A 27334-nucleotide genomic window follows, 5' to 3' on the forward strand; every position below is an offset into this window, starting at 1 on the left:
AGTTATTGTGAATAAAATTCATATAATTCTGACAAATATGTTTACTGGCAAATATTTAAAATTCAGTCACACAGGATATATGAGGAATGTCGGGGTATCTCTACTACGGAAATGGGCCACAGAACAGAAACAGATCATGGATATTTTTCAAAGCAACATTACTGCACTACTTAGCACTCTAGTAGTAATTACGAAAAAAGGAAAACAACGGACATACAGTAGTAGTTCTGTGGATTTGTTTTGCTTGACGCTCTCATTTTAAGCTCCACGATGAACAAATCTGACTGATGTTCCAAATTTTTTGTTGTCTCATTATGATATGACGATGATAAGAGTATGTACTGTATTTTGAGCAAGATCAGATGAGCACATAGTGCAATATACCTGGACGAACGAGATCACACTGCGCCTGACCGGCATCGTTGAATTAATCTGATTTATTGTGGTGATTAAGATCTGGACTAACCGCCACGTGGGACGGCTGCGTTGGCTGCTCACTTGTACCTCATCTGGCGACTAAACCTTGTCTTCAACTCCAAATCCCTGTTACCAACCATGTCACCCGTACCAGTCGTACAGGTTTTGATATTGCGTGCGCCGGATTTCACTGCCTGCGCAGGCACACGTGCCGTGCGTTGCATATCCGGATGACGCAACCGCATTTCTCCGCCCGCTGACTGCGCGAGCTGTGCGTTGCAGACTGGCAGCCCGCAAAAACGTGAAAACTTGATGAACAGTTGCATACGCCAGGATGTTTTTTTCTTCCCTATTAATCATCCACGAAGTAACACGGAAGTGCTGCTCTAATTAGATGAATTTCTTCATCATGGAATTATCAAGGGAACGGGAAACCTTACACGATGTTTCAACGGTTTGTTCGTGATTGGCACTGCAATATTTCTGACGCGGGGTCTTTGCTCTTGGAATCTGCTAGTCTCTTGATCTGATCTCCCTCTAATTGCGCGGATTTTTTACTTCCCGAAACCTAATCAGGTACGATGGCCGCCATTTTGTTCGAGTTTCTCTTGAATGATTTTCGTACTGCTTGACGGTATTAAACTTATTAAAGATTCGTAAATATTTCGTCCTTTAATCATTTTCTGATTAAGTATGGACTGTATGGGTTCTCAGATCTTTAAGTCGTTGCTTCTTGATTACGTTAATTTTTTCATAATAAATTCCAGTATTTTGAATGCATATCAAAATTATAATTATGATGTTATCCATAAATAATAATTTTAATTAATTAATTCTACTATTCTAGTCTTTCTAGATAGCAATCTTACTGGAGTCTGTAATCAGTGTAATGAATTACAGTGTAATGAATGGAAATGAATACTAATTAGAAAACGGGCAAAATTGTGCCAGTTTTTTGTTTATATATCTGTATTAAATCTTCGTTAAAAATTGAGAAATATTAATTAAATTATATACAGTAATAGAAAAATAATAAATGATTTATAAGTAAAAAATTTTGCCCGTTTTAGATTTACCACACATTGTCATTATTTTAAATTCTGATTATTTTTTCAGCTTTCTGCTTTTCTGTGTTATTTCCCGCTTCTTGACTTTTTTTAAACAGTATAATTCCTGCATATTTGTTTACTAAAGTCAAACATGTTTTTGCAGTGAAAATAATAGATTGTAAATATTTTTTTAAATTTTAGGGAATTTATAATTTCGTTGGGAAGCGCGGAAACCTCACTCCTCGCTGATATCTGATATCCCCCTCCTTTGCCCGGTTATCGTCCTCCTCTCCTCCCATGCTCTTGCCCCGCACCCCCGAAGAGTGGCAGCCGCTGAGAATGGCGCAGTTCCTCAACGGACACTTGGAGAACGTGGGGAAGGTGGTGAAGAAGAAGCTGAAGAAGGCGCTGGCCTTCAAGGATCTCGAGCGGGAGGACAGTTTCGTCTGGCCGCCCCGGGAGGGCGGGGAGGGGGAGACGGTGGTGACGCCCTTCTCCTACCACTACCAGCCCTCCGTCGCCGACTTCTTCATCATGGCCGCCATGCTGCCCATCCTGCCGCTGCGCATGCTGCTGGCCGGGATCGCCATTTTAGTCGCCTGGTTGGCGGCCAAAGCGGCGCTCTACAATATGCCGCCCCAAGTGAGTACCCCGTTTTACCTGTTAAAAAAACTACATGACAATTTGGTTTACGCCTGGAGACATCCCGGAATTATCTGGTATTTTAAAATTGAATTATGGGAATTTTTTAGCTAGATATCTTCTGGTAATTAAGATCGTTGATCAGGGATAAAATGTTCGAAAATAACCAGTAAATTTTATAGGTACTGTTATTGCGCAGATTTCAGTTTTCGGATTCTAATTTTACCGTTCAGAAGATGGAAATTTTGGTGAGAGATTTATTTGTGATTTTTTCAGCTACCAAAACACTGTTACCATTTTTTTTTAAATTATAAGAAAAAGCGAAAAATGCCTGTGTTTGAGTAAGGTTGGGAATTACAATTTGTTAGCAAATTTTTCATTTAAAAGAAAACTAAAAAGATTATAAAAAAATATCTGAAAGGATGGGTTTGTCGGGCGGCTTAGTACTGCATTTTGACAAAAAGGCTAAGAAATAAAATTCAAGTACTTAGCAGTTTTTTAAATTATGAGAAAAGGCAGATAATGTATTAAAAAACAGTAGGATGGTTTTGTCGGATGGCTTGAGAATTTTATTGGACGGTTAAACAGTAAAATTGGGAATTTCGAATATTTAATTGTGCAGATGTATACAATTCTCGTCTGGTGTACAAATTTTCCACAAGACGGAGCGCGTTAATTCCGTATTGATTTTATTTAAACGATTTGACCGTAGTCTTTCCACTGAGAGGGAAAAATCGGGTTGGGTTTTGTTTGCAAGCGCTAGTCTTGGAAAATGAGAGAAAGCGGAGGCGGTAGTCAAAAGCGGAAAAGGTTTTTGCGGTGTCTCTATCCTTCCGGGATAAGTGTTGTTGTCCGTCTGTCTAGCTACACTCTCTCACATGACGCATGTATTGATCGCTCCTGAGGCGGAAGCGTGCTCGAGCAGTTTTCCAGTGAGTGGAAAGTGCCTAATAGTCGTCGCTCGTTATGCTAATGCCAGACGAGCTTGAATATCACCACACACACAGACGGCGTCAACATGCCCTGTTATTCCCTGTTAATGCACTTCCGCCTGTGCGTTATTAGGTGGCCAACGCGGCGCCCTTCACCGGCTGGCGTCACGGCTGCCGCGTGATCATCCTGGCCTGTGCGCGCCTGCTGTTCTTCGCCTGCGCCATCCAGCGGATTGAGTACGTCGGGGAGACCAAGTTCCAGGAATCGGCGGTGGCGCCGGTGCTCATCTGTGCGCCGCACGTGTCCTACCTGGACGCCTTCATCTCGGGGGTCATGTCCATCATGCCGGTGATGAAGGCGCAGGCGGCCAAGGCGCCCTTCTTTGGACCGTTTCTCACCGCGCTGCAGCCTATCTATGTCGATCGGGAGATTCGCGAAAGGTACAGAAATATATTAATTGCATTTTATATTTGTTTCCAATTTTTTTTATTTATATTTTTGATCTGGGTTTCTTAAAAATCGGTTTGAAGGTGTACACGGCAGATATTTTATGCAATTTTGTTCATTTATATTGTAATGGGGTGGCTTTAAGATTTTTTTGGCGATTTAACAAATTAATTTTTGCAGTTTTTCTAATTTTCTAATATTGTCCTATTTTTTGTTTCCGATTTTTTATTAATATTTTTATCTGGATTTCTTAAACTTTGGCTGGGACTGCTGGGAGTTATAAATGGCAGATATTTTATTTATACAATTTGTTTATTTATATTTTATTTTTGCAATTGAGTGGCTTTAAGAATTTTCTGCAATTTTGCAAAATGATTTTTGCAGTTTTTGCGCACATTTTTAAAAATGTTTATCGCTATAATTTCTGATTGTTTACGTATGGAATACGTGGAATTATAGAGAAGTAGTTTGTCTCAACGTGGACAAAATAGTAGACGTAGTTGGCAGATCGTAATTTGCGCCGTAGGGGAAATTGTTGACGTTTTTACCGGAATTTTTGTCAGAACGATGTTGTGGTGCGGGTTTCAAACGGCGCTGACACGCGGCGTTCGCGACAGCCTTCTTCTCGCTGCACTGTGTGGAATTTCTTGTTTATAGTTTTTTTCTTATTTTGTGTTTGGCTTCTTACTTTTTTGGGATCGTATTTCTATACTACAACGAGAAAACATGCTGTTTGACAGTGTTTGTGCAATTAAAACTGTTTTGTGCTCATTTTATCTGCAATCAGTGTTACTGCCTTGTTGGCAGAAAAACTTCTAAAATTTATTTGCGAAATTTATTTTGGAAAATTATACATTAACAGATTAACTTCTTATGCTCCATGTAATATAAAATATAAAAATGAGAATTTGATGAAGTTTTACGGTTTGGGTAAAGCCCTTAAGACACTTGTTAGGAAATTTGATACTTTTTGAGTTATTCAAGTGCACTCAGCACTGCGGCCAGTCTTAGCTGAGTTAGCAGTAAAAACGTCGACGCTCGGCTGATTTTCTGTTTTGAGTACGTTCACATTTTCTAATAAATTTTCTGTATAACAATGACAATTATTTTTGTACTAATAATTTTTCATTTTTGCTCTGCAGCCGCACCAGTACCAATGACACCCTGAATTTGTTTATAATCATATGATGACATGTACTCGTATTTACAATTTTCACCAACAATGTCCGCTGTTATAAGATTTTTGCTGATATCTAATATTTCCTGTACAGCCGCACCAATACCAAAGACACGCTAATCAAGCGCTGCTCGGACGAGAAGGGCGTCTGGCCGCCGGTCCTCATCTTCCCCGAGGGCACCACCTCCAACGGGCAGTGCCTGTTCAAATTCAAACTGGGCGCCTTCTACCCCGGCCAGCCCATCCAGATGACCAGCATCGAGTACCGCAGCTGCATGTCCACCTGGAATCCCCTGATCATGGCCTGGGACCCCGCTGTCCCCGTGTGGGTCAGCATCCTCTACCTCTTCCTGCAGCCCCACATCACGGCGCGCATCCACATCCAGCCGGTGTACCATCCCAGCCCCGAGGAGCGCGAGGATCCGCAGTTGTTCGCCCACAATGTGCAGAAGCAGATGAGTGAGTACCTGGACATCCCCGCCACGGATTTCACCTACGAGAATGTGCGGGAGTTTTTACGGGCGCGCCGGGCGGCCAAACGGAAGAGCACGTAGATCGTGGTGGTGTTGGCGTTGTTTTGTTGTGTTATTAATTCGGTTTTCTTGTGGCGGTTATGTTTGATTGGGGTCGGTTGTTCTTGTCGATTCATCATGTTCCTGTGGATGGGGATGGCAGTCAGCGGCGTTTATTCTGGCATTTTTTGTTCTGAATATTACTATACATTTCAATAAATATCTCCAATAATAAATTTGCGAGCGGTATCGGAATTTTGCCACAGTATTTTGCTGCCTATTTCTGTTTATAATTTTTTCTTATTTTGTGTTTGGCTTCTTACTTTTTGGAATCGTATTTCTATACTACAACGAGAAAACATGCTGTTTGACAGTGTTTGTGCAATTAAAACTGTTTTGTGCTCATTTTATCTGCAATCAGTGTTACTGCCTTGTTGGCAGAAAAACTTCTAAAATTTATTTGCGAAATTTATTTTGGAAAATTATACATTAACAGATTAACTTCTTATGCTCCATGTAATATAAAATATAAAAATGAGAATTTGATGAAGTTTTACGGTTTGGGTAAAGCCCTTAAGACACTTGTTAGGAAATTTGATACTTTTTGAGTTATTCAAGTGCACTCAGCACTGCGGCCAGCCTTAGCTGAGTTTGCAATAAAAACGTCGACGCTCGGCTGATTTTCTGTTTTGAGTACGTTCACATTTTCTAATAAATTTTCTGTATAACAATGACAATTATTTTTGTACTAATAATTTTTCATTTTTGCTCTGCAGCCGCACCAGTACCAATGACACCCTGAATTTGTTTATAATCATATGATGACATGTACTCGTATTTACAATTTTCACCAACAATGTCCGCTGTTATAAGATTTTTGCTGATATCTAATATTTCCTGTACAGCCGCACCAATACCAAAGACACGCTAATCAAGCGCTGCTCGGACGAGAAGGGCGTCTGGCCGCCGGTCCTCATCTTCCCCGAGGGCACCACCTCCAACGGGCAGTGCCTGTTCAAATTCAAACTGGGCGCCTTCTACCCCGGCCAGCCCATCCAGATGACCAGCATCGAGTACCGCAGCTGCATGTCCACCTGGAATCCCCTGATCATGGCCTGGGACCCCGCTGTCCCCGTGTGGGTCAGCATCCTCTACCTCTTCCTGCAGCCCCACATCACGGCGCGCATCCACATCCAGCCGGTGTACCATCCCAGCCCCGAGGAGCGCGAGGATCCGCAGTTGTTCGCCCACAATGTGCAGAAGCAGATGAGTGAGTACCTGGACATCCCCGCCACGGATTTCACCTACGAGAATGTGCGGGAGTTTTTACGGGCGCGCCGGGCGGCCAAACGGAAGAGCACGTAGATCGTGGTGGTGTTGGCGTTGTTTTGTTGTGTTATTAATTCGGTTTTCTTGTGGCGGTTATGTTTGATTGGGGTCGGTTGTTCTTGTCGATTCATCATGTTCCTGTGGATGGGGATGGCAGTCAGCGGCGTTTATTCTGGCATTTTTTGTTCTGAATATTACTATACATTTCAATAAATATCTCCAATAATAAATTTGCGAGCGGTATCGGAATTTTGCCACAGTATTTTGCTGCCTATTTCTATATAATAATAAATTGTTTTATTACCATATTATTACTTTTTTATAATTTTATTACTATATTATTTTTGTTTAATGCTATCTTAGTATTCTGCAAGCAAGACAGTTGCATTGCACTTCACTCTTCCGGTGAAAAGACACCGTAAAAACGACTGACAGTGAGAAATATAGACAATATTATAGAGGTATATCAAAACATATTTTTTCCCCTGAAAACCTTATGTGCCTATTGGCTGCTAGAAACTCACAATTAAGCATAAATTTAAAAAAAAGCAATGGAAGCCAACCCCCAAAGGGTTCACTAATTCGCTTGTGTTGTTGATTTGTAGTTTTTCGAAGTACTAGTACAGTGTCTTTGGCATGTCCTCCTGACTCGTACATATCTGATGCATGTAAAAGGCGTGTCCCGGCTCCTTGCTGCAACAGCTTGCCGTCGCCTTATTCTACTCGTCGCTAACCGTTGGAATACATTGATTTAGGAGAGACACTGGGTACCGACGTGGATCGCCACAAAATTCAAACTGATTACAATCATAAATCAAGTGATACCAAAAGCATGTACAGAGTACAAGCCGGATGATTAATTCCTTGCGAATTGTGTTTGTATTTTCTCTATCTTTACGCAGGAAATAAAAATTATGATAGAATATCGATCATCGGGCTGAATTATTATTGATGAATAAATGAGCAAACATATTAAGGATGCGATACTAAGAGCAGAAGTTATTTTGTAACCAGTAGATAATATATTACAAGCCCAGCACGGATGGATATTGGCCGATGACTATTAAAAAATAAGTAATTCCAAGGATGTGTTGCTTTTGCGGCCGCTTACAGACTGTCATAATATTATCAATAAACCCGTACGTATGTTTAGTAATATTATGATACACTTTACATAAGTTAATCGAAACACGAACTGTCTCCTTGTACATACAGTATATAACTTGCAATGATGACTAACGTGTTAAGTGACATGAATTTTTTACTTGTATTGTATACTCGTACTTATTGTTAAGTGGCAGCTCAGATAATATTAATTCTACTGTTCTGGGTCAAGTTGTGCTAGAACAGTGTGCATTTCTTATCGTGTCCATGGTAACAAGCTTAAGATTGACCACTGGACCTAAACAAGCGATTTTGGAAAAAAGTCATCAATCTTGGATCCACCGCTACACTTAAAAAATTTTGATGTACTAGTACTTTAAAGCAACAAAATTGGTGAAGTGGAAGCCGAGATGCTTTGCCTCAAAGGACAGGGGCCGAAGTCCTGGCCCAGATATTCAGTATTCAAATAACTACGAGTAGAACTAGATAATAATAAGTACTGTACTGTATCTATATCGTATTTATATTATATATCAACCTTTATTGAGTTCCGTTTGCTGTTATGCGGCAAAAAACCCCTATTACAAATTAGGGGAAAAGGCACGCATAACCTATTCTTTTTTAAAGGTTTTGTAAACAAAACTCGCGCAACGGAAGCATCAATAAGGTAAAAGACCGCTTGCTCTCCTCTACATTACACATGAATCTTTTTTTTGGTAGTTTTAGAGAAGGAGCTATAGAATACAGAGATTATAAGAGTATATTATGTGGAAAGGACGATCACAATACAATTATGCGGGGTGTATGGCAAGCAACAATGCAACACACACCAACCACATATAAAATGAGCAAAATTAATAAACACACATCCATGCACCGTTCTTCGATGGAGACCGGGAGCGTCTTTGGGTGGTTTGCGCTTGGTGGTTACGTCGGCTGCACACTGTTACCGAGAAGCGAGTAGGGATAAAACGAGTCAGTGTGAAAGCGAGAGAGACGTAGAACAGAGAGAGTCAGTCAAAGATTCGACGGCAGTGGAATTACGGTGAGTGTAAACGCACTAGCTGATTACGACAAACATAAGGTTCGATTTAACTTTCGCACACTCTCCAATGTAGCAATGTAGCAACGAAACCGATTTTTCCAACATTACATCGAAGTTTCTTCATAAACTTATGAAAACGTGAAAGTTTTTCAGATTTCACTATAAGACTATTTGTCAGACACCAAAATATGACTTCAGTTAAGTTTTGAAAAAAACTGAAATTTCAAAAAAATATGGAATATTAATTATTAAAATTATTTTGCACTACTACTTATACAGTGAAAAGCTTAGTCGGGCCAGGTGGGAGCCACAGTTTATCGGATCGTTTATTAAATAACGCATAACTACAACAAACAGCAATTTTAGCCATTTTCTTACAGAATAAAGATGAAGTACTAGTGTTACAGCCAGATATTTGTTTTAATAAACAGGTTAAATTATGGCTCGTCCTTTTGGGAATCATTCCCAATGATCCCACGGCAATGTGATGTTGTTTAACAGTCCACCCTAATGCCGCGAGATCGTTTTCAAGGGAAGCGTATCGTGTATTTTTCCTTAAATCAGCATTGCGAAAACTTTTAACAGTTTCAAAAGGTATTGTTACTTCGACAAGATCAATACGTTTCAAAGATCTATTAATTACAGTCAGATCAGGGAAGACGTTAGTTACAAGAATATCTGAAGGAATAGTATCAACATGCGAGGAATAGCAGTCAGGCGCTAGATCGCAAAAGACTTCGGTGTTTTTGTCGGTGTCCTTGATTGCAGCGGTTAGACCATCAACCAGCGCTTTAACAACACTATTATGTCTCCATGTGAAACGGGCAGACTGTAATGAAACTTGACAGCCATTAAGAATATGTCCAAGTGTGCCCGCTGCCTGATCACATAAGGAACACAAAGGAGACACCAATTTGCCCCATTTATGGAGATTAGTAAAAGAAGGGGCAACATTCAGCCGGGCTTGGGAAAGAAATGAGCATGTGCTGCGAGGGAGATCGAATTTCAAGGAAGACCAATAATTATCAGCGTCTTCCTCATTAGCAACACGCAGCCAGGCACCTTGTTGTACAAGACTGGCCACGTGTTGCTCTCGCTCCAAAGTAATGATGGAATAAACATGGGAGGTTACACTGTCTTTGGCGGCGGCACGGGCATTGTTTATTGCGGTGTTACTGCCATCACTGGCCACAACAGCGGCACGGGCGTTCTGAGCTTCGGACTGGATTACTGGCGCAAATTGGTGCATAAGATTAGAAGGCGATTGTAACACTTCATCGGCAGCACACTACACTACTGGGTCAGCACTGGAGATTAAACAGTCAACAATCAGCCCACTTCTGGCTTGATAAGCAATATTTTTAATTGATTTGAAATTAGCGCCTTGAGGCAAAAAAAGCGAATCAGTATTCGCACACTGAGGAAGACGAAGCCATTTTTTCAAAAATTTATTAGTTAAGCTTTGCAATTTATTGATCGCTGCAGTATTTAGGTCATGCACAGTCAGAAGGAAACGCACTGATTGAACAATATAGTTATTGTAAATCCATAGCTTATATTCATCGCGCAAAGAAAGCTGGTCAGTTTTTAAAAGCAGATCCATTAAACAATTGTTAATGCTTTTTTGCGCGTTTCGACGTTGGTTATTAGAGAAGACATATGAGCCGAGAAATTTCATTGGCTCCGATTTAATATTGCGCATAGCAGTTCCGTAAATGAAAAATTCATAGTCAGAGGCAACACCGCCCGTCAGAGAAAAAGATCTGCATTTCGAAACTTTCAAGAAAAGGCCCATATTAACCATTCGTACATTTACATCACGCAAAAGTTTATCCATAGACAGCTTATTATTTGTTATTAAAGTCAAATCGTCAGCAAAAGCGAGCGCAACAACTTTTTCATCATCGATCTCAATGCCGCAATTGTTATTTTGTTTCAGATATTCGAGCACAGGGTTAAAACAAAGCAAGAACAGAATGCAGCTCATTGAATCTCCCTGAAATAGGCCAACCTTAAAAGGGATAGGATCAGTAATAAAATCATTGTTTTGAACTTTCACAGATAAGCCATCATAATAAGCCAGAATATACTTTATGTAAGATGCACTGATTCCGTAACGAGAGAGAACATCCTTTAATAGCTCGTGCCTTACTGAACCATAGGCATTCGCGATGTCCAGCAATGCTACATGTAAAGCGCGTTTCAGTTTACGTTGCTTCTCAATAATGTGTTGTAATTTTAAAGAGTGTTGCCCACAGCCGTTCATGCAATCGATAAAGCCTTTTTGCACTGAAACATCAATAATGTTATTCTTTTGAACAAACGAAAGGATCCGGTTGGAAATGACTGTATGCAAAATTTTAGCACAACAACTGGTCAGAGTAATTGGCCGGTAGTTAGAACAATCAGCGGCGTCGCCAGTTTTATACAAAAGAACGGTGCGACCGACATTCCACGAAGTTGGTGGATTAGCAGACGATACGATTTTATTGTACATACTAGCTAAAAAATTATGTAACACTGGAAAGTTTTTAAAAATACCATAGCCGAGTCCATCGAGACCGGAGCCAGTGCGCCCTGATTTTTTAAGCAGTGCCCTGCTCACTTCCCTGCCCAGAATTGGAGATTCGTTAAAAGGAACACACACCTCTGGCATTTTAATTTCATTCAGCCAAGACAGATCGAGCGCTTCGAGATTATCCGGATTGTACGTCTGCCTGAAATGCGATTCGATCTCGGTTTTATTTAGGCAATTTGAATTAATACCTGAGGATTTCGAAAACTTTTCTTTTATAAAGTCAAACCGATTTTTAAGAAAAAACTTTTCATTAGACTGAATTTCAGAAGCTTTCTTTAGTTCAGCAATCTGATTACATAACCTTTTACTGAGGACGCGGAGATGCTGTAGAGCGAACACATCCTCTTCAGGTAACTGAAAACCACGTGCCTGCAGTCGCCTACGTTTGCGAACAATTTTGGTGATACGGCCAGTTATTTTAAATTTTTCGTCAAGTAACTCACGAGGAACAGATCGCTTCAAAATTTTATCAAAAAAATTTGTTTACGAAACAGTCTTACAGTTAAGAATTTTAATAAGATAACTGGCAAGAGACCAGGTTAACAATTCAATATTATCCGATGCAGAAATATGACCCAGTAGTTCAGCATTCTTAAGCCGAGAAGTAATATCGCCCAGAAAGTTTTCAAACCTGACGGAAACTTCAGGAGAGAGCGATTCCCAATCAGGCATAAGGATTTTAGGACGGGAACAATTTTCCTGGCAAATCTGGGCAATACTTGGTGCACGATCGTCATTAGAAATGATTCCGGACAATAAATGATACAAATTATCTACATTTTCAACGGTATAGTTAACAGTGCGGCTATTAGTGGAAGTCATTTTTTTTAAAAATAATAATTCGCTAATACAAATAATAATAATAATATGATCGGATGATCACGAACGGGAGAGCAAGGGTGATTGGGTGGAATATTGGCAAATTTCCGTCGGAAACGCCGAATATTGGGCAATCACACGTTGAACGATGAAGTTAAGCAGTCTAACCGAAAGCGAGCAGCACGGTGCGAGCGATGGTCAAGACTGAGCGATGGTCAAGACTGAGCGATGGTCAAGACTTTTATTACTGTACATTTTACCGGTCAAACCTGAGCAAACTGCAGAGTAGATACAGTACGTGCCACGTGGCTTACTTCCGTTTCCGGCGCTGGCCGCCTGCGGGCATGGGTTACCAATCCACCCACAGCTGTGTGAGCTGCTGCGCCGTACACTAGAAAGGATGCGCAGAGTTAAAACGCGGACTTACATCGAGCAACAGCGACTTACATCGAAGCGAGAAATAGGCGTACCAAGTCCCGATTGGCTGGGCTTCGATGTAAGTCGCTTTTTGCTCGATGTCTGTCGGGGGGCGTCAACAAAAACCGTTACGAAGATAGGCGTACCTTGTAACGGGTCTAAGCGACGCCCAGCTACTTACAAACTTCGCGTTTCTGCGATTTTCATTGTTGGGTCAGCATTTTGAGTTAGATCGAGGCTGCCCACCGCCAATAGCGAAATTCGAAACCAAGTGATTCTTTCCCCATACTTCGAATTAGCAATGGATTTATCGCAATGCGAGGACCAGTTTTCTTGCCTTCTTTAGAAACTTTTGTTCTAAACTTGTTAAAAATTATTATTTATAATAATTTTTTTAAAGTAACTGTAGGTTTAACTTATCAGGTCCTAGTGCAGGAAAGCCTACTGTTCTGGGATCCCAGAATATTAGTGGCGAATATTGCTGCTTGTCCCAGATGCGTTCCTTCTCTCTGATCACATCAGATTGTCTTAATTATCTTTTAACACTGTCCTTGATTATCGCCAGGAGTATTACGAATTAACTAAGAAAGGCCACAAGGTTTTAGAATCCATGTGGCTTTCTGTGTGATTTGTAATATTCATTGACATTTATTGCCATCGCATCGCAGGGAACCCTGCTTGCTGGCTACCCAGCCGTAGTACTGCTTTTTGTGTTTTTTGCTGAATTTGAGTCATTTGACTTAACACTCGACTGCCAGTCATACTGCTGGACAGCCCTGTAGAAAGTTTGGTAAGTCAAATATTAAATTTTTATAATTCAAATTTATGTATTCTAGTATGAGGCTATGAGTTGGTCGGATTTTTTTTCTGTATTAGTCTATTACATCAAGATTCCTTCCCGACTGTTGACGGTTTGACTGTTGGGATCAGAGTCCATTGAGATAAGCGCAACAACTGTGATTTGCCCTATTAAATAGGCCACACACACAACTTTGAAAACGTTATCCGAAATGAAAAGCAAGTCGGGACTTGCTTTTCATTTCGGCACAGCACTCTGACATAGATGCCAGCTCGCTCCACATAGATACCTTCACGTCGCGTTCATAGTTATCGTCATGGCAGTTCATCTGCTACCACGGCAATGGTTGTTTTGCGTTATCTCAGTGGACTTTAATCCCAACAGTTTACCCGGCAACAGTCGGGAAGGCATCGTCATGTAATGGACTATTGTCTGACTGCATCTGACATGAAGTTTATATGTTGCACTGTATAGCAGCGCTGCGGATTCCCGCTTGATCTGGCTACCCAGAAGCGTTCCTAAATCTAATTGTGAAACTTTACTTCTTATTCTTAATTATTTTAATTATTCATATTGCAATTTGTTTGGGTGTTTTCAGCAGGTTTACCTATAGGACTATTTACGGTTAAAATATGATAATGATGTGGGAGAACTTTGAAAACACGTTGTCAGCGCAGCTTTTTTATCGAAGTATGTGCGTCATGGCTGTTGTGCGCACGCGGTCAGGTTTATCCCGTACATACTTACACGCTAGCTGTGCAAAAAGGCGCGGTTTTGCCTACTTTGTATGTAAGTGCTTGGTGAAATTCGATGTAAGTAAGTGCGCGATGCGCCTATGCGCAATTGGTACACTGTACAGTACCTGCTTTGACGTGTTTTCAAGTTCATCACAGTTCGTATTTTTTTTTGGCCAAAAATTTTTCGACTTCTCTCTCCGTCTTTGCGGGATCGGATTTGCAGCTGCACGACGTAATCTACATTCACGGTTACTGCTTATTGGCATTTGGCGGAATAAGAAGAAAGTTCTGCCCGGAATTCTTCCATTACTCGCTGAGATCTAAGCATGCACCGCGCTGTGTGATTCCGTTGTAGTGCTGACACTCGTTGATAACCAGGTAAGCGATCGCGCTCATCCAGGTGCCAGCTACATTTGCAGCTGTTGCGGTGCTGCCTGTCGCATCTTCAGCCTGCAAATAACTGTAATGTACGCGGTCCTTTTGGAGATAGTTGTTTTCGTTTTGGCTTGCGAATTCCGTAGATTGCGATTGTTCTGCGAGTTTTAAGATGTTTAATGTGGTGTGAAATGCTGCATAGATAAATAAGTAAAGAAACTCTCCTATGAATAATAACTTCTGTTGATTTGTATAGCTACTGGAAATTATTGAAAGATGGTTCGATTATTAATTAATAAATTGCTTTTAATTACTAAAATATGCACAAAAAAAAATATTGTTTATGGAGTATATGCAAGAAAGCATTCCTACCGATTTTTTATCGATTTCGTGTTGTTGTTAATCTTTGACCGATAAATTTGCGGTCAAACGGTTGTTTTTCGGGAATTGAACTGTTAGATTTTGTTTGGGGAACTTTTAATTTGTTATCTTATCGAATTATCAAGGTACGACCGATTTGCACTTAACCAAAACTGAATGTTTACCACAAACTTTTTCCCAGTCTCCTTTGCGGTGCAACACTAATTAATATTAGGTTAAACGAGGAAAGAATGCGAAATATTTGTAAAATCCACAACAAGAAGCAGAATAACACATTTACTGTCATTAAATATTTTCTTTGGGATTATTCATTATGGAGTGAATGATTTCGTAGATATAATAACCGTTAATTAATTTAGAAATTATCCGACCACATGCACAAAAACATTCTAAATTACCGGCATACTACTGTTTCGCCATACTACATTTCGGCGTACTACTGTTTCGCAAAAAATTATTCTTTTTGTATATTTTGTCCCTATGCCGAAATGGTCGGACACGAAATTACCTGGTAAAATGCGTGATGGTCTATTTTTCTAATTTGCTGGCTATAATTGTTGTCTAATAGTAAAATAGTTTTATTAATAATTGTCGTTGATAATCAATATTACTTTTGTTATAAATAATCGTAATTAAGAAGAAAGTTGTCAACAATAATTGTCATTTAATATAAGTAATAGTAATAACTGGAACGTTTGAAATGTTGGTAGAAATGCTGTCTCCACGTCTACCGTGTGGCCTTCTGCGGGGGGCGGTGCAGCTGTCTCGGAAGTCCAGCCGTCCGCTAGCCAGTCTGCGCTACACCAACACGGTGGCCCGCGCGGAAGCGACGTTGTTCTCGCCGGCTTCCCTGGCGGAACCGTCCGCCGCCGTCACCAAACACCGCACAACGGACACCCTGCGCACTCCGCCGTCGCCCGACCAACCGCCCTTCGCGGCGCGCCTCCAACGGCTGCTGGAGATCGCCAAACGCGATGTCAAGTATGACTGTTTGAGTCAGTTTGACCATTGATCAGTTGAATATATTTTTTTTAAACGAGAAATGACTTTATTCGGAAATGACTTTATTCGGTACTTTATTTTTACAAATGTCTTCACCGTGCACCGGTATCTGACCGTAAAGATAAAAAAGTTTATATTATGGAAAAGATCGTTTTTGTTAATATTAAAATTGTAGCAACCACCAAATCGCTTTTGATTTTGAACTGCACGTAAATATGTACGTTATTCAGGATACGTTCAGCCATTGCACTACGCTTTTCTACGGAATCATAATTAGTCTCTAACCGTGTACAGTTTTCTCTTTTGAAAATCTCAAGCTTCTTAGGTTGATGGACCCGAAATAAATTAATTAAATAATAAATTAAATAATAATTTTGAAGCTACGGTGTTATTTTCCATAGGTCTTGTTCTTTAAAAGCATGGTTTTTCTGCTGTGGACCGTCTATATGTATATATTCCGGCGTAGAATGGTATATATATATTCCATTTAAATTGCACTGAATAAAATATAGTTATTTCGGTTACGTAAACTTACGTTAATTATGGTATGAAAATATTAATAAGCGAGTGATAACTTTTCCGTTTACATTCTTGTAAAAGATTAATTTTGTACAGGTTACTGGTATTGTTACCGCTTACCAGTATTAATTTTGTACATGTTACCTTGTTTGTATTTTGTACATGTACATTTAATTTTGCACATGTTACCAGAATGGTCGGGATTTTTCTGGATTTACGCAAGACCTTCTGGAATTTCAAGCGGCGTCAGGACACCGTGGCATCGCTGTTTCACGCGATGGCCGGAAAGTATCCCGACAAGCCGGCCTTGATCATCGCGCCATCCGGTCGGCAGATGACCTTTCGCGAATTGGAGACCTTCGCCAACAAGACGGCTAATTATTTCCAACAGATTAAGGCGTTAGCCAGCGGCGATGTGGTCGCACTTTTCGGGACTTCAAGGTGAAGATTTATTTCGTTTAAATTATTTTTTCAAAATAATTTTTTAGTTCATTCGTTTCCAGTATTTTTGTTGTTACAGACTCTGTATATTTACTTGTCAAATACATATCCAACAGTCATCCGTTTTTGTTTATAAGCTTCTGTGTGATGATTTAACTTGACCATAGTTTTCTTTTAGAATTATGTATACTAAAAGATCAATTTTGTTTTACTTTCACCTCATATTAATTTTTAAATTTACAGTATTACGTGGAATGCGCCCATTAATTTTATTATTATTATTATTATTACGACGTATATTATTTTGGCTGACAGTGAGCGCTTTTCAAAAAATTAGCCGGGATAAAAAAATAAAAATTGTAAAAAAATTGTAAAAATCAAAAAATAAAGGAAAAAAGGTGGGAAAATAGAAGGAAAAAATGAGCAGAAAATAAATAAGAACGCGTCTGTTCAGTGTAGAATATGTGGGCATCTGGCTGGGCCTGTCCAAACTCAACATCGTCAGCGCCCTGGTCAACAGCAATCTGGTGGCGGAATCTCTGATCAACAGCCTGAAAGTGGCCAGTCCCAAACTGATCATCGTCGACACCCAGTTACAAGCGCAGTTTGAAGCGGTGCGTCGGGACTTCCCGGACGCGCAGGTGATGTACTATACATCACGCGGGGATGCCGGTACGGCGGATGCGAAGCCGGGTGTGCTGAACGACGCCATCGCTCAAGAGGACAGCAGTGCGCCGGTAATCGAACAGGTGAGATTTCCGGCGCTGCAGCTGCCATTAAAAAAAGCACACCCAACAGCGAGATTTTCCACGCTGCATTAAAGCAAACAGAATTCCTGTAATTATAATTAACGGCAGAAAATGAGAAATTCTAAAACGAAATCAGGATAAAAAAAATAGGAAAAAAGCAAAATGAGAAAAAATGAAAATAAAAACTAATGTATTTGTAAAACTTCTATGTTAAAATTCCGGTATAAGTCGCGTTCGAGATCATTTTTACAGTATATTGAGAGGCTGCACATAAACGTAAAAGCTGTAAATATACCTGCCATAATTTGAATAATTAAAATAATAATTAACGGCTTATTGGGTGTTTGATTTGTCCAACTGCGTATCGCTCTAAAGTCCAAAAAATCTCTTTTCGCTACGGTTGCGGCTGCACAGGTGGATGTAACATAAATCGAAAAAATCACCAGGCAAAGTTTTACATTGATTTGTTCAGTTCGGCGTAGCGTATTTGTGATACATTGTAGTGTAGCGGCTGTTTTCCAGGGCGCCTGTATGTGTTATATTCCCCAGCGATAGTTGACTATGGTTATCACTTATCAGCTTTTCAAATTGTCTAGTTTATTTCTTTTTCATCAGATCATTAATTTTTTGTATGAAAAGATTTTTCATTATTATTATATTTTAAATTTTTAAATGATGTAAAATATCCTAAAGTTATTTGTTTTCTAAAGTAATTGTTTGTTATTTTCTTAAGTAATGAGATTGTAAATTTTTTTCAAATTATGTAGCAGTGTGGTGGTGTTGAGGGGTTTGTGTGGTGCAGGATAAATCCGTCGCGGAGATGCGCTGGTGGCAGCGCAGCTACGAGGACGCGGCGTCCTCGCTGAACCGGACGCTGTTCTACATCTTCACCAGCGGCACCACCGGCCCGCCCAAATCCTGCATCATCACGCAGCGCCGCTTCATGGGCTTCAGCCGCATCATCCATCTGGTGGTGGGACTGCGCAGTGACGACGTCATCTACTGCCCCCTGCCCATCTACCACACCGCCGGCGGTCAGTTCCGAGAATTGGGAACTATTTTCCATTTTTTAATATTTTTTATGCGAAAAATTCAGTGATTTATTTGCCGGTTAGGTATTGCCACGGTGGGGCAGGCGCTCATGCACGGATCCACCGTGGTCTTGCGCAATAAATTCTCGGCCAGCTCCTTCTGGGAGGACATCATCAAATATAAATGCACAGTGAGGAAAATGCGGAGTGAAATGAATAAATAAATTTTTTTAATCAAATATTTACAAAATTCAGCGCTAAATTAAAATAAATTTCTTTCATAATTAATTCTTAAGAATTTAAAAAACTCTTAACCCACCAACGCCGGGTACTAGAAGGAATGGGAATACCGATTTGAAAATTGGTATTCCTCGACCAAAAATTCTAATCAAGAAGAATTATTTTTTCTGGAATTTTCGTGACCATAGGTCAAGCAGGGCAGTACGATGCCAAAATGGCACGCATGGGAACTGAGCCAATTGGCACAATGTAGTTTTATTGCAATTACAATTCAAAAACAAATCGTATAATAGCTTAGTGTAGCTCAAACAAAAGATCTTGAAGAGCACTATTCAGCTAAATAACTCAAATGGTCAGCAAGATGACCAATGGTCAACACAAATGAAACATGCATAAAACCACTGAATAGGGCTGACGCACTACAAATAATGCATATAGAGCTTGACATATAGTCAAAAAAACAAATAGAAACGCGTAGGGATCAAGTTCAACTACTTCAGGCCGCCGGGTGCCAGTTATAAAAAAGTTGTTTTCAAGAAAGCGCGCTCAGCAATAAACAATACTATTTCAACTAGCTGCATCCATACAGAAATGCGTATAGTGGGCCGTTTTAGAAAATGGTCGTTACGCACTCGAAAGCTATTGTTACCCTGCAGCAATAGCGCCTGCGTCCAGACTCCAAACGCGCCAAACGTCGCCGCCAAACCCTTAGCGGTACTGTAGCTAGGGAGATGTTAACTTTTACAGTGTGGTAATTTACTTTGCTTATATTTATGCAAAACCCTCTTTAGTTATAGCGAAGCACCTTTAGCAATAGGTCATTGCAATAATTCGCGGCATCTAATTTAGCACTGAGAACACTGCTTCCAGCACTTGCAGCTGCCAGCTGCCGAAATCGGCACTGTTTGTTGGTGACCAGAAGTTTTTGTACATTCAGTACTGACTAAATCGGGGTACATTACAAGAGTACATTTGTAGCGCTACACGTGGCAGTATTGTATCTGTATAAGTGAGATGCCACTTCGCAAAACAAAATTTGGGGTCCAAAAACTCCATAAAATCGGGGAAACATTGAGGCTGCAATACACAGGTTGCCTGCCTGTGGTCATGCTCGCCTGATGTGCCGATGCGGCATTAGCATAACAAATCTGCAGTATGAGCGTCTTATTATATACTTGCTGTTTATGTTTTGTACAATACAATACAGCTTCATGTATGCACAATTTATGCTGAAATATTGCAGAAAACAACTTTTGCTAACAGTATTTGTCTCTGAGGTACAAATTACTCGTCAGAAAAGTGATTTTTACAATTTTTGTACCATAAGTGGCCAGTGGTCACTTCGATGACCACTCAAACATGGTCATTACAAACAGCATTTTCAGTGAGATTTTTTAATTGTACATGTTGATTTTTGCAGTGCGTGATTACTTTTATGCAGAATTTTAAATTTTTTTTATAAAATAGTGCCAAACCCAAGCGTGTCAAAATTGGCACAGATTTTTGTAAGTGCTGTAGCCGGACGGTGTCCACCTTTATGTATGTGACCCACTCATTTTTAGATGAAACCCTGTGCATATTTGAACTGGTTTTTTTGCATAATTATTTGATGCGGGGGTTTCTGGGCCGGTAGCTAAGACCCCGGCGAACCCCTTTGGCTCGGTTTTGGTCAACTTCAGTCGCCCACTGGATACGACCAGTGTCCAATTGCTCAGTGCCTTATATTGTGAAATGCTTTTCACCATCCCTAGTTTACAATCAAACCAATCAGACTTTACTTATTGTACTTCCTGCCGCTACAGACAACAAAGTTCCCCACTGTGCCAATTGGCATGCATGGTGTCGACCGGGTTAATAGAAAAATTAATGGTTGATTGTTAAAGAATTTAATGAACGAATAACTTAATTAGTTCTTAAACTTGACGTATTTAATTGCGACAATAAATAATAATTAAATTAAATAAATTGATCAATATTTTTTTCGCAGTAGATATTCACAAAATTCAGTATTACAATAAATGAATTTCTTTTATAATTAATTCCTGAAAAATTTAACGGACTAATAATTGCTAATCTAATAAAGAATTCTTAAAGAATTTATTAAACGAATAATTTGGTTAGTTCTTAAACTAGACGTATTTAATTAGTATTAATTACTGATACAATAAATAATAATTAAATTAAATAATTTGGTAAATTAGAAATTCGGCTAATGGTAATGCATATATAGGCCGCGCAGTACATCGGGGAGATCTGCCGGTTCCTACTGGCCCAGCCCGTCTCACCGTTAGAGAAACAGCACGGCCTGCGTTTACTCTACGGCCAGGGCCTGCGTCCCTCCGTGTGGCGGCATTTTCTGGAGCGTTTCGGCGTGGCCAAGGTGGTGGAGATGTACGGCTCAACGGAGGGCAACACCGGGCTGGCCAACATGCACGGCATCACCGGCGCCGTCGGCTATCTGTCCCCGGTGCTCCACACCCTGCACCCGCAGGCGGTCGTCAAGGTGGACCGCGACAGCGGCGAGGTGGTGCGCGACGCCAACGGATACTGCGTCAAAGTGCAGCCGGGTACGAATCGGCGTTGATGTATCGATAGTAGCCTAAAAATTTACAAATTCAACGAAACCAGTGGTTAACGAATAAATAAATATGTTTTGCAGTTATTATTATCATTACTATTATCCAACTACAGTAGCCAACGCCAGATATCTTACCAGGCTATTGGAAAATGTTTTTAGCGTCCCTTAGAACATTTTTTATACTGCTTTTTGGTTTGATTTGTATGAGATGGCAACCCGTTTGTTTACCCAACCCGTTTGCAAAAGTTGAAAAAATTGCTACAATTGTAACCTAATGACACAAAGTACCAATTGCGATGTGTGTAAATTTGCAAATTTTCTGAATTTTCAGACACTGTAGAGTGTAGATCTCAGAATATTTTGTAGATTTGGCAATTTTTTTGTTACTTAATTAACAAGACTGGAAATTGTTTTAAAATTTTTACTCCATTTATAATCCTTTACACAGTATCGTATTAAAACTATTGATTGTACGCAGGCTTAATCGTGTCCAGAATAGAAAAGCGTCGGTATTCGTGGTGCAGTGGCGTGGGAAGAAAGAAATCAACATATCGCATCATTGACTGCAGGCGTTCGTACTAGACTACTAGTATGTACATAATAAAACCTGAACTTATAAAAATTTTTAAAAATGTTTTTCTTTTCGTTTGTTTCCTCGGATAAATTAAATTCATAAATTATTAGGAAAATAATTAATTGTAAAAATCGGAGAAATAATTATAAAAACATTTTTTTTGTTAGTTTTCCTCGGATAAATAATCATTTACTCGACGCGCGATGGTGAACAGTGAATTCTATGTGAAAAGTCTGGTTTTGGGTGTGTCACAGTTGTTTTGTCTTGGCAGAAGAGGAAGGCGAACTGCTGGGTCAGATTAGCTGGGATCCGCTGAAGAAATTCGACGGCTACACCAACAAGAAAGCCACGCAGTCCAAACTGCTGCACGATGTCTTCCAGAAGGGCGACAAGTACTTCCGCTCGGGTGGGTCAGCGGTGATTGCGTAACATGCGATTTTCGCCAGGCATTTCGAAGTTGCATGGTGTCGTTTAATCCTTAATTACGGCTCCGTGGTTTCGTTGCTTATTAATTAATTACCAACTAATTCTGTAATACGGAAAAATATGTATCAAAAATAATATTAATAAAATATGAAAAGATGTTGTGCACTATTATTATTAGTTTTGTTAAATAAGTTGCACAGGCAAATTCTTGTTTGCACATTCAAAGACCATATGTAGTTTTGCTTATGTTTACCAGCAAAATAGTGACCTGGAGTGTAACCACTGCACTACGATTTTCCATGACATCATGGTTTATCCGAATAGCGCGTTGCTGCAGAGGGTTAAGCAACGGAGATTTTCTCGTGTTGGCGGAAATTAAGAAACATTAAAATAAATTCAGAAAGATAGAAACTAAGTGCACGAACTGATTAATTAGTACTTATTTTTGGTTACAATAATTTATTTCAATTTAATTTTCTCGTATAATGTATCGCGTGGGTTTGCTGCAGGCGATATTATGCGAGTGGACAAGGACGGTTTCGTCTTCTTCGTGGACCGGCTGGGCGACGCGTACCGGTGGAAGGGGGAGAATGTGTCCAGCACGGAGGTGGAGGGCATTCTCAGTATGCTGTGCGGACACAGTAATGTCGCCGTCTACGGCGTCGACGTTCCAGGTGACCCTTTGATTTAGTCCTGCAACAAAAAAGGCATTTATGTGTTACGACAAATAATTGCTTTAGTAAGTACATGCAATAAATAAACGGCATTTAGTTGTTACGAAAAAGGAGTACGAAAACAAATTTTATTTGTTTCGAAAACCTTGTTTCCGTTTTTCGTTATGTTTCTTGTGAATATTACAACTCGAATTCAATTATGACCAAAACATATTTGTTATTTTTCGAAAACATTTTTGTTATTACGAAAACATATACAAACGGAATTCAAATATTGTGGAAAAATATATTTTTCTTTTTTCCGTATTTAAAAAAGATTTTTCTGTTCATAAATTATTAGTAATGCAATAAACTATGGCATAATGGGATGTGCGTGTTGTTTATTCAATGGGAAATATGGCTGGCTGCGAAATTAACACAGCCATGTCGTGACAGGTGCGGAAGGGAAGGCCGGGATGGCCGCCATCGCCTTCGACGCCATGGAGGTGCGGCCGGAGGAGATTGACAACAAAGTCCGCGATCTGCCGGCGGAAATCATCCGGCATCTGCCGTCCTACGCCATTCCCGTGTTTCTCCGCGTCACCGCCCACGACGCCATCCAACTGACCGGTAACTTGATGTTTGTGTAGGGAAACACCGTCTTGAAATTATCGTATCAGTACGTCTTTCGAATTTTCCATTTTTATTCCATTTGCTTTTTCTAGCTAATACTCTTAATATTTTTTGAAATAATTGTTATTTTTAAATGGTCGCAAACAGCTGCAAGCGCGGTGACACTACTTCATGATCGTTAAAAAATTGCAGTAGTGTATTGAAAAATGCACCAGTGGAAATTGATATCGATTATGTTGAAATAAATACTGGCGAAAAATTTTTTTAATAATATTTATATTTATTTATTGAATATTCATTTTAGGTTTTTTGAACGATTCCAACAGTTAGTCAGTTTGATGTTTGCATTGGCGTACCGAAGTTGCTGTAACATTGATAGATTTCACGGTATTTGTTAAGAAATATATTGCGGGCAATTAAAACCGATTTATTTTAAAATATCTATCTGTTTCTTCGCATTTTTATTTTCTTAATTAATAATTTATCCATAATACGATGGACGATTTATCGCATTTTTTTATTTAATAGAAAATATCGGTGATTTTTCTGTGATTTAATTTTGTAGGAACATTCCGCGTGCAGAAGAACACGTTGAAGAAAGAGGCTTTTAATCCGTCATGTATCGGTTCTGATAAATTGTATTATTTACACAATATGTCTCCCGATTCCCGCGTAAACGGGACAGCAGCTGAGACGAAATCTTTTCAATACCGACCCTTAACACCTCAAACATACACGGCCATCCAGCAAGGTCAAGTCCGTTTCTAAACCCTAATATCGTTTAATAATGTCCTCTCACTGTACGAAATAATTGAACGATTAAAGCTCAGTGTATTACATCATCACATACTGGCGTTCGTTTCAAGCGTTTGGCATTGGTACGAAATGGACAATTTTAGCCCGCCGCCGCATGCCGCACTGGCGAGCGCGGGTGACGTGTGACGCCCCGCTTTTTTTAGTTGCGGTGGGCGGGGCTTTGCACTGCGCTGAAAAAAGTGTTAGCGAAAATGTCATAAGCCGGGAGTTGTGTTGGTTGGGGCGAGGAATCCAGTGTGCTGCTTCTCTCTCGTTGGTAACATCGTCGTTTTGGCTGGTCGTTTCTCTCATCCATCCCAGGTATCCATCCGCGCTCGCTTGCTCTTGTGGATTAAATACGCAGTTTGGTGGCAACGGGAATATTCACCATCTTCTCCAGTATTTCTTCCAGCGGAGTTTCTCCTCTTTCCGTGATTCCTCATCAATAAAAAATGGTAAGCGACGCGCCGGTATTTTTGACGTAGCGTGAACGTATGATTTTCCTGCCTTGGATGTCCTCGAACTATTTAATCCTATTTCTGTTTTAATTCCAATAAATCTGGCAATAAAAGAAGGATTATTTATAGTCAATCTTGGAAGAAAATAATTTTTCTCTCGTTAACTCATTTACTTTTTTTCCAGGCCAAACTCGGCGATGCTGAAGTTGAACGTAAGTGCCAATATGTTAACGATATATCGCCGGTTATCAGCGCTTCTAAGAAATCCTGTTTTAACATACGTACTTATATAATTAAATAAAATTCACAGGTAAAACTAAAGCCGATGCGATGAAACACAGATATAATAGCCAACTATTTTCGCTGGTTTTTTCTTCTACAGTAGAAAAATCTCCTTTTCGCGAATTTTTTAGGTAGGCTTCATCAGGAAAATTTGAATTTATTTTTCCTGAAATTCAATTTTTTTTTCCAACTTCCCGTCGAGTTCCCTTTTTCTGGATCAGTTGGTTTAGTCAGGGAGTTTTCTTTGGAAATTTTTTTGTAACATATACCCATCCCACTGCCAGATGGCGTTGAGAAAGTGGCGCCACCGTTGGTTAGTTGCGAAGAAAATCCGAGGGGAAGAAGAAGACCGCGGTGGGGGCTATTTTTAGCCGGGTTTGGAGTATTCGCTGCAGCGACGTAGTGGCCGGTGTGATTCGTGGTTACATGATCAGCAGAGCAGAGAGAGGCAGTGTGAGTGGCAGTGAGTGAGACGCGTCGCGGCGGACGGATGCCATATTTGGAACTGCAGCACTTGATCATACGCAGCATCCGCTGCGAGTTAGTCGCGCCTATTTAGCAGCTGGCCCCTGCCAAAATCCGCGAAATGCTGCCACGCTGGCTGGGTTATGGCATTCCGCTTCCGGCTGGGCTCGTTATGGGCTGGTCAGAGTTTGCTATGATCAAATCGTCAGTTCATTCCTGTCGGAGAAAATTGGCTAGTTCGAGGGCAGAGGGAGATGTGAATTCGGGAGGAAAATGTTTAGAAATTGGCGGGATACCTTATGCTGATATCCCGGTCTATGATACGGGCAGGGTAATCGTTTCCCGCTTCGAAAAAGAAATTACGACAATTGACTTTCGTCAAAGAAACCTTCATCGCCCGAATGTGGAGTAATAGATCAATTCGGGAAGAAAACTGTAGAATTTGGCCGTGGCTGGCTAGTTCGGCTGTAATCCTAGGATGCCATTTCGCAAAACAAATCGGCTATACAAGTTGAAGACTGCTTTGTGCATCGTAATCGTTTCCCGCTTTGAAGAAAAATTTTTAAAAATTATTACTGGGCTGTTGCTGGCCGGTCGGTATGTCATTTAGCGTTATCTTTGAGTGCAAGTCGAATTTCTTTGCGATTTATTTTCGAGAAGCGATACATGAAATTGAAATGTACTGCGTTGGATGTAGACTGCAAGGAGGCGTTTGGCGTGTACGAGATGTTCTTCGGTGAGAACGGCACCATCGACGCCATGAAGACCGCCGACGTCCTGCGCGCCATGAAATGACCGCAAGGCCGGTACAGTGCCTGCGGCCGTGCGCATCCAGTACAGCAATAGTAATGCACCCGTAACCAGCAGGCCAGAAGACGGTCAATCGTTCATGCCCACTTCTAAGATCCAACGGATCCCGGGCGCCAGGCCAGAGGAAGCTCTCCGAGGGCGAGGTGGATGAGATCCTCAAGCTCTGCAGCAACGAGGACACCGAGGGCAACACCAAATATGAAGGTATTAACTGCAAAATATCCGGAAAATTAACAACGATTTTTCCCAGTTTTTGATCTTATATTTCTATAAAGTAATTTGATTTATTTGGTATTTTGGGCGTAGGAAAATAAAAATACGACGGTGCCCATTCTTCTTTAAAAATGCAGAATTGTTAATTAATTAAAAATAAATGCTGATAAAAATTCAAAGAAATTCCCAGATCATTTTTATACGGTTTTAACAGCGTTGTTTTTGGTTGGTGTAGATTTTATCAAGAAAGTCCTGGAAGGAACGAGAAAAAAAATGCTCCGCAGCGTTTAAATCGTGGATAATGGAGAGACTGACAAAAAAAAAATCCTTTAAAAAATTAGCGTAAAAATTACCGTGTTGATACAAGCGTCGTTTCGTGATTGTCGTCAACTGTCGTCGTACATGTAGAAAAAATAATACCGGTACAACCGATGTTCTGTGCAAATGTTTTTCGAGCCAAAAAGCCTGTAGCTTAATTTGTCTGTCCAGCGCTCCGACTGACCGGTGCATTTCTCCGTTGCGTTTTGAATTCCTGTGGAAAAACGTAAACTTTTGTCAGAATTTTGAGGGATGCCACGGATTTAGCCGGGATTCACTGAACAACACACTGCAGCTGCATCGTGTCGTTTTACCCTACTTTGACGTTTTTCTCGCATTCCGGACATTTTCACAATACGGATTCGCGTAGCGGACGCCAGAGACAT

General features: G+C 40.3%; 2 protein-coding genes across 4 annotated transcripts; both read left to right on the forward strand.

The window, feature by feature from the left end:
• The first annotated feature begins 684 nt into the window (after nucleotides 1-684).
• Nucleotides 685-5426, forward strand: LOC129582974 (lysophosphatidylcholine acyltransferase-like). The gene is made up of 4 exons (XM_055474614.1): nucleotides 685-993; nucleotides 1668-2108; nucleotides 3174-3481; nucleotides 4760-5426. Exons 2-4 carry the CDS (start codon nucleotides 1764-1766, stop codon nucleotides 5217-5219), a joined length of 1113 nt encoding a protein of 370 aa, XP_055330589.1. The 5' UTR covers nucleotides 685-993; nucleotides 1668-1763; the 3' UTR covers nucleotides 5220-5426.
• Nucleotides 5427-13789: 8363 nt separating this feature from the next.
• Nucleotides 13790-26399, forward strand: LOC129582961 (long-chain fatty acid transport protein 1-like). Of its 3 annotated transcripts, XM_055474592.1 has the most exons (13): nucleotides 13792-14383; nucleotides 15472-15742; nucleotides 16475-16723; nucleotides 17178-17472; nucleotides 18275-18506; nucleotides 18588-18694; nucleotides 20974-21310; nucleotides 22167-22301; nucleotides 22831-22995; nucleotides 23431-23604; nucleotides 24173-24857; nucleotides 25045-25072; nucleotides 26305-26399. In XM_055474592.1, the coding sequence occupies exons 2-11, from the start codon at nucleotides 15474-15476 to the stop codon at nucleotides 24373-24375; spliced, it is 2166 nt and encodes a 721-aa protein (XP_055330567.1). In that variant the 5' UTR covers nucleotides 13792-14383; nucleotides 15472-15473; the 3' UTR covers nucleotides 24376-24857; nucleotides 25045-25072; nucleotides 26305-26399. The 3 variants fall into 3 exon arrangements, with proteins under 3 accessions (XP_055330568.1, XP_055330567.1, XP_055330569.1); XM_055474594.1 differs by lacking the exons at nucleotides 13792-14383; nucleotides 15472-15742 and having other exon boundaries at nucleotides 16562-16723; nucleotides 17183-17472; XM_055474593.1 differs by lacking the exons at nucleotides 24173-24857; nucleotides 25045-25072; nucleotides 26305-26399 and having other exon boundaries at nucleotides 13790-14383; nucleotides 22831-23060; nucleotides 23431-23549.
• Nucleotides 26400-27334: the final 935 nt, after the last annotated feature.

Source organism: Paramacrobiotus metropolitanus, unplaced genomic scaffold, assembly GCF_019649055.1.
Source record: "Paramacrobiotus metropolitanus isolate TYO unplaced genomic scaffold, Prichtersi_v1.0 Parri_scaffold0000009, whole genome shotgun sequence".
In the NCBI taxonomy this organism is placed as follows: Eukaryota; Metazoa; Tardigrada; class Eutardigrada; order Parachela; family Macrobiotidae; genus Paramacrobiotus; species Paramacrobiotus metropolitanus.